Source organism: Oncorhynchus masou, chromosome 29 (assembly GCF_036934945.1).
Source record: "Oncorhynchus masou masou isolate Uvic2021 chromosome 29, UVic_Omas_1.1, whole genome shotgun sequence".
Lineage (NCBI taxonomy): Eukaryota > Metazoa > Chordata > Actinopteri > Salmoniformes > Salmonidae > Oncorhynchus > Oncorhynchus masou.
The window spans coordinates 10,944,643-10,953,129 of NC_088240.1; the positions used below are offsets into that span (position 1 = coordinate 10,944,643).

The 8,487-nt window shown below is 47.4% G+C and overlaps 1 protein-coding gene across 1 annotated transcript in view; it reads right to left on the reverse strand.

Moving 5' to 3' along the window:
- Positions 1-2,395: 2,395 nt before the first annotated feature.
- Positions 2,396-8,487, reverse strand: part of LOC135521106 (regulator of cell cycle RGCC-like) — a 14,734-nt gene continuing 8,642 nt past the window's right edge. The window contains exon 5 of the mRNA XM_064947046.1: positions 2,396-2,659. Coding sequence (XP_064803118.1) covers positions 2,652-2,659 — 8 coding nt within the window. The 3' untranslated portion in view covers positions 2,396-2,651. The remainder of the gene's footprint in view (positions 2,660-8,487) is intronic.

Sequence of the window (8,487 nt, forward strand, 5' to 3'; positions counted from 1 at the left end):
AGAGAGTAGCAAGTTTTAAGTTCCTCGGCATACACATCACAGACAAACTGAATTGGTCCACTCACACAGACAGCATCGTGAAGAAGGCGCAACAGCGCCTCTCCAACCTCAGGAGGCTGAAAAAATTTGGCTTGTCACCAAAAGCACTCACAAACTTCTACAGATGCACAATCGAGAGCATCCTGGCGGGCTGTATCACCGCCTGGTACGGCAACTGCTCCGCCCTCAACCGTAAGGCTCTCCAGAGGGTAGTGAGGTCTGCACAACGCATCACCGGGGGCAAACTACCTGCCCTCCAGGACACCTACACCACCCGATGTTACAGGAAGGCCATAATAAGGGTCCTGTGTGGCTCAGTCGGTAGAGCATGGCGCTTGCAACGCCAAGCGTCGTGGGTTCGATTCCCGCTGGGGCCACCCATATGTAAAAGTAGTGGCCCCAGCCGACTTGTAAGTCGCTTTGGACAAAAGCGTCTGCTAAATGGGATATATTATTATTTATTATATATATTAAGATCATCAAGGACATCAACCACCCAAGCCACTACCTGTTCACCCCGCTATCATCCAGAAGGTGAGGTCAGTACAGGTGCATCAAAGCTGGGACCGAGAGACTGAAAAACAGCTTCTATCTCAAGGCCATCAGACTGTTAAACAGCCACCACTAACATTGAGTGGCTGCTGCCAACACACTGACACTGACTCAACTCCAGCCACTTTAATAATGGGAATTGATGGGAAATGATGTAAATATATCACTAGCCACTTTAAACAATGCTACCTTATATAATGTTACTTACCCTACATTATTCATCTCATATGCATACGTATATATACTGTACTCTATATCATCGACTGCCTCCTTATGTAATACATGTATCACTAGCCACTTTAACTATGCCACTTTGTTTACATACTCATCTCATATGTATATACTGTACTCGATACCATCTACTGTATCTTGCCTATGCTGCTCTGTACCATCACTCATTCATATATCCTTATGTACATATTCTTTATCCCCTTACACTGTGTATAAGACAGTAGTTTAGGAATTGTTAGTTAGATTACTTATTGGTTATTACTGCATTGTCGGAACTAGAAGCACAAGCATTTCGCTACACTCACATTAACATCTGCTAACCATGTGTATGTGAAAAATAAAATTTGATTTGATTTAAGTTGCAATCTGTCTTCTGTAACCATACCAAACGTAGCATATCATTCTAATTTGAGTGTCCCGGAGATACATTTACTATATTACGTCTAGTCTATGAGACCAGGCTATGTGATTGAATGAATTGTAATATCCTTCCTGTTAAAATAAAAACAAAAAATACAATTCTGAGCAATTCTCCCTGTCATTGTTGAGGTTGTTACAGCTGTTTGTATTTTTATATACTGTAGTATAATACAACTGAACTGAAAAGGGACACTCAAGAACGAGACACTCAACGTGACGAGTCTGGAGTACTACAACACTGATCCAAATGATAAATTATTAACTTAGCTAGTTTAGATGTTATACGGGAGACCAATAATGTACGCATGAAAAAAAGAGAAGAGATGTTTTAAAATAATAATATTTAACTGTAATATGATCTCTTATAGACAATAGACATTAGCTGTATTATATACATCTTGTTGTAATCCACGTTTTGTTTCACATTCTTTAAAAGCAACACATTTTAACTCCAGTCAATGAGTGACAAACCTAAAACCCATCATATAAGCTTTTTAATGCCAATGCAATAGAATCTGAAACAATTATTATTTACATATAGATACAAAAATATATATCACAAACAAGTATTATTGATAAATGTACAATGACCAGCTCTATAAAATTACAAATATACTTCTATTATAAAAAGCCATTTCTTAAATACTCTTCCAGCTCAAGTTCTGTATAAAGGATGCATAGTATGTGAGATGGTGTTTGTCTGTCTGACAGTGTCCCAATACTTTAATGAAGCTTCATTTCCTTAACCTCCTTCCTAATATCCTCCCCTAGTCTCCTCCATGACTTGTAAAAGTTTATAAACTAGGGCTGTGTCAGAAATAATACCCAATGTTATATAGTGCAATAGGACATGAGGTGCTATTTCACATTTGCCCATTCTAACTGTGTAAACAGACCTATTTAACCTATCCAGTACAATCAGATCAACTCATGAAGGAAAAGAGATGAAGAAGAGGAAAGGAGATGAGGAGATGACACTGTCTTATAATATTGGGATGCAGCCTTGAGATGAAGTTGTTCAGTACTTCTGACAGCCACTTTGACTGTCCCTGTTCACAGCACTCCTGGAATTTGTGTGTGTGTGTGTGCTTGTGCGTGTACGTGTGTGTGTGTGTGTGTGTGTGGGGGTGTGGTGTGTGTGGGTGTGGTCTGTGTGTGTGTGTGGTGTGTGTGTGTGTGTGTGTGTGTGTGTGTGTGTGTGTGTGTGTGTGTGTGTGTGTGTGTGTGTGTGTGTGTGTGTGTGTGTGTGTGTGTGTGTGTGTGTGTGTGTGTGTGTGTGTGTGTGTGTGTGTGTGTGTGGTGTGTGTGTGTATTTGTTGGGGGGACGCCTGGGTGTCTGGACAGGGAGTCCTCTCCTCTCGATGGCAACTCTCCAAAAAGGGTCTCTGTCTCTTTTATTGGGCTCTATGTCACATGCCTAAAGGGGAGACAGACAGACGATGTTTGATTAGTAATGGACTGTAGACTCCTCTACGTACCCCAGGTCAGACAGTAATGGACTGTAGACTCCTCTACGTACCCCAGGTCAGACAGTAATGGACTGTAGACAACCTCTACGTACCTCAGGTCAGACAGTAATGGACTGTAGACTCCTCTACGTACCTCAGGTCAGACAGTAATGGACTGTAGACTCCTCTACGTACCCCAGGTCAGACAGTAATGGACTGTAGACTCCTCTACGTACCTCAGGTCAGACAGTAATGGACTGTAGACTCCTCTACGTACCCCAGGTCAGACAGTAATGAACTGTAGACTCCTCTAGGTACCCCAGGTCAGACAGTAATGGACTGTAGACTCCTCTACGTACCCCAGGTCAGACAGTAATGAACTAGAGACTCCTCTACGTACCCCAGGTCAGACAGTAATGGACTGTAGACTCCTCTACGTACCCCAGGTCAGACAGTAATGGACTGTAGACTCCTCTACGTACCCCAGGTCAGACAGTAATGGACTAGAGACTCCTCTACGTACCCCAGGTCAGACAGTAATGGACTGTAGACTCCTCTACGTACCCCAGGTCAGACAGTAATGGACTGTAGACTCCTCTACGTACCCCAGGTCAGACAGTAATGGACTGTAGACTCCTCTACGTACCCAGGTCAGACAGTAATGGACTGTAGACTCCTCTACGTACCTCAGGTCAGACAGTAATGGACTGTAGACTCCTCTACGTACCCCAGGTCAGACAGTAATGGACTGTAGACTCCTCTACGTACCCCAGGTCAGACAGTAATGGACTGTAGACTCCTCTAGGTACCCCAGGTCAGACAGTAATGGACTGTAGACTCCTCTACGTACCCCAGGTCAGACAGTAATGGACTGTAGACTCCTCTACGTACCCCAGGTCAGACAGTAATGGACTGTAGACTCCTCTACGTACCCCAGGTCAGACAGTAATGGACTGTAGACTCCTCTACGTACCCCAGGTCAGACAGTAATGGACTGTAGACTCCTCTACGTACCCCAGGTCAGACAGTAATGGACTGTAGACTCCTCTAGGTACCCCAGGTCAGACAGTAATGGACTGTAGACTCCTCTACGTACCCCAGGTCAGACAGTAATGGACTGTAGACTCCTCTAGGTACCCCAGGTCAGACAGTAATGGACTGTAGACTCCTCTACGTACCCCAGGTCAGACAGTAATGTACTGTAGACTCCTCTACGTACCCCAGGTCAGACAGTAATGGACTGTAGACTCCTCTACGTACCCCAGGTCAGACAGTAATGGACTGTAGACTCCTCTACGTACCCCAGGTCAGACAGTAATGGACTGTAGACTCCTCTAGGTACCCCAGGTCAGACAGTAATGGACTGTAGACTCCTCTACGTACCCCAGGTCAGACAGTAATGGACTGTAGACTCCTCTAGGTACCCCAGGTCAGACAGTAATGGACTGTAGACTCCTCTACGTACCCCAGGTCAGACAGTAATGGACTGTAGACTCCTCTACGTACCCCAGGTCAGACAGTAATGGACTGTAGACTCCTCTACGTACCCCAGGTCAGACAGTAATGGACTGTAGACTCCTCTACATACCCCAGGTCAGACAGTAATGGACTGTAGACTCCTCTACGTACCCCAGGTCAGACAGTAATGGACTGTAGACTCCAGACAGTAATCTACGTACCTCAGGTCAGACAGTAATGGACTGTAGACTCCTCTACGTACCTCAGGTCAGACAGTAATGGACTGTAGACTCCTCTACGTACCTCAGGTCAGACAGTAATGGACTGTAGGCTCCTCTACGTACCTCAGGTCAGACAGTAATGGACTGTAGACTCCTCTACGTACCTCAGGTCAGACAGTAATGGACTGTAGGCTCCTCTACGTACCTCAGGTCAGACAGTAATGGACTGTAGGCTCCTCTACGTACCTCAGGTCAGACAGTAATGGACTGTAGACTCCTCTACGTACCCCAGGTCAGACAGTAATGGACTGTAGACTCCTCTACATACCCCAGGTCAGACAGTAATGGACTGTAGACTCCTCTACGTACCTCAGGTCAGACAGTAATGGACTGTAGGCTCCTCTACGTACCTCAGGTCAGACAGTAATGGACTGTAGACTCCTCTACGTACCCCAGGTCAGACAGTAATGGACTGTAGACTCCTCTACGTACCCCAGGTCAGACAGTAATGGACTGTAGACTCCTCTACGTACCCCAGGTCAGACAGTAATGGACTGTAGACTCCTCTACGTACCCCAGGTCAGACAGTAATGGACTGTAGACTCCTCTAGGTACCCCAGGTCAGACAGTAATGGACTGTAGACTCCTCTACGTACCCCAGGTCAGACAGTAATGGACTGTAGACTCCTCTACGTACCCCAGGTCAGACAGTAATGGACTGTAGACTCCTCTACGTACCCCAGGTCAGACAGTAATGGACTGTAGACTCCTCTACGTACCCCAGGTCAGACAGTAATGGACTGTAGACAACCTCTACGTACCTCAGGTCAGACAGTAATGGACTGTAGGGTCCTCTATGTACCTCAGGTCAGACAGTAATGGACTGTAGACTCCGTCTCAGACAGTAATGGACCCCAGGTCAGACAGTAATGGACTGTAGACTCCTCTACGTACCCCAGGTCAGACAGTAATGGACTGTAGACTCCTCTAGGTACCCCAGGTCAGACAGTAATGGACTGTAGACTCCTCTACGTACCCCAGGTCAGACAGTAATGGACTGTAGACTCCTCTACGTACCCCAGGTCAGACAGTAATGGACTGTAGACTCCTCTACGTACCCCAGGTCAGACAGTAATGGACTGTAGACTCCTCTACGTACCCCAGGTCAGACAGTAATGGACTGTAGACAACCTCTACGTACCCAGGTCAGACAGTAATGGACTGTAGACTCCTCTACGTACCTCAGGTCAGACAGTAATGGACTGTAGACTCCTCTACGTACCCCAGGTCAGACAGTAATGGACTGTAGACTCCTCTACGTACCCCAGGTCAGACAGTAATGGACTGTAGACTCCTCTAGGTACCCCAGGTCAGACAGTAATGGACTGTAGACTCCTCTACGTACCCCAGGTCAGACAGTAATGGACTGTAGACTCCTCTACGTACCCCAGGTCAGACAGTAATGGACTGTAGACTCCTCTACGTACCCCAGGTCAGACAGTAATGGACTGTAGACTCCTCTACATACCCCAGGTCAGACAGTAATGGACTGTAGACTCCTCTACGTACCCCAGGTCAGACAGTAATGGACTGTAGACTCCTCTACGTACCCCAGGTCAGACAGTAATGGACTGTAGACTCCTACGTACCCCAGGTCAGACAGTAATGGACTGTAGACTCCTCTAGGGTCAGACAGTAATGGACTGTAGACTCCTCTACGTACCCCAGGTCAGACAGTAATGGACTGTAGACTCCTCTACGTACCCCAGGTCAGACAGTAATGGACTGTAGACTCCTCTAGGTACCCCAGGTCAGACAGTAATGGACTGTAGACTCCCAGGTCAGACAGTAATGGACTGTAGACTCCTCTACGTACCCCAGGTCAGACAGTAATGGACTGTAGACTCCTCTACGTACCCCAGGTCAGACAGTAATGGACTGTAGACTCCTCTACGTACCCCAGGTCAGACAGTAATGGACTGTAGACAACCTCTACGTACCTCAGGTCAGACAGTAATGGACTGTAGGGTCCTCTATGTACCTCAGGTCAGACAGTAATGGACTGTAGACTCCTCTACGTACCCCAGGTCAGACAGTAATGGACTGTAGACTCCTCTACGTACCCCAGGTCAGACAGTAATGGACTGTAGACTCCTCTAGGTACCCCAGGTCAGACAGTAATGGACTGTAGACTCCTCTACGTACCCCAGGTCAGACAGTAATGGACTGTAGACTCCTCTACGTACCCCAGGTCAGACAGTAATGGACTGTAGACTCCTCTACGTACCCCAGGTCAGACAGTAATGGACTTTAGACTCCTCTACGTACCCCAGGTCAGACAGTAATGGACTGTAGACAACCTCTACGTACCTCAGGTCAGACAGTAATGGACTGTAGGCTCCTCTACGTACCTCAGGTCAGACAGTAATGGACTGTAGACTCCTCTACGTACCCCAGGTCAGACAGTAATGGACTGTAGACTCCTCTACGTACCCCAGGTCAGACAGTAATGGACTGTAGACTCCTCTAGGTACCCCAGGTCAGACAGTAATGGACTGTAGACTCCTCTACGTACCCCAGGTCAGACAGTAATGGACTGTAGACTCCTCTACGTACCCCAGGTCAGACAGTAATGGACTGTAGACTCCTCTACGTACCCCAGGTCAGACAGTAATGGACTGTAGACTCCTCTACGTACCCCAGGTCAGACAGTATGGACTGTAGACTCCTCTACGTACCCCAGGTCAGACAGTAATGGACTGTAGACTCCTCTACGTACCCCAGGTCAGACAGTAATGGACTGTAGACTCCTCTACGTACCCAGGTCAGAGAGTAATGGACTGTAGACTCATCTACGTACCCCAGGTCAGACAGTAATGAACTAGAGACTCCTCTACGTACCCCAGGTCAGACAGTAATGGACTGTAGACTCCTCTACGTACCCCAGGTCAGACAGTAATGGACTGTAGACTCCTCTACGTACCCCAGGTCAGACGGATAGACCAAGGGGGCGGAGGTAAACTGTAGACCCTAATAAAAATGCCAGGCTCTGAGAAGCAAATACTGGAGCTGACTCTCCCTTTACTTCATGTGACTGACCCTCCCATTGCCTAATGTGTCTAACTGACTGACCGTCCCATTGCCTAACGTGTCTAACTGACTGACTGACTGACCGTCCCATTGCCTAACGTGTCTAACTGACTGACCGTCCAATTGCCTAACGTGTCGAACTGACTGACCGTCCCATTGCCTAACGTGTCTAACTGACTGACCGTCCCATTGCCTAACGTGTCTGACTGACTGACCGTCCCATTGCCTAACGTGTCTAACTGACTGACTGACTGACTGACCGTCCCATTGCCTAACGTGTCTAACTGACTGACTGACCGTCCCATTGCCTAACGTGTCTAACTGACTGACTGACTGACTGACTGACCGTCCCATTGCCTAACGTGTCTAACTGACTGACTGTCCCATTGCCTAATGTGTCTAACTGACTGACTGACTGACTGACTGACTAACTGACTGACCGTCCCATTGCCTAACGTGTCTAACTGACTGACTGTCCCATTGCCTAATGTGTCTGTCTGACTGACTGACTGACTGACTGACCGTCCCATTGCCTAACGTGTCTAACTGACTGACTGACTGACTGACTGACTGACTGACCGACTGACTGACCGTCCCATTGCCTAATGTGTCTGTCTAACTGACTGACTGACTGACTGACTGACTAACTGACTGACTGTCCCATTGCCTAACGTGTCTAACTGACTGACCGTCCCATTGCCTAACGTGTCTAACTGACTGACCGTCCCATTGCCTAACGTGTCTAACTGACTGACTGTCCCATTGCCTAATGTGTCTGTCTGACTGACTGACTGACTGACCGTCCCATTGCCTAACGTGTCCAACTGACTGACCGTCCCATTGCCTAACGTGTCTAACTGACTGACCGTCCCATTGCCTAACGTGTCCAACTGACTGACCGTCCCATTGCCTAACGTGTCTAACTGACTGACTGACCGTCCCATTGCCTAACGTGTCTAACTGACTGACTGACTGACTTACTGACCGTCCCATTGCCTAACGTGTCTAACTGACTGACTGACTGACCG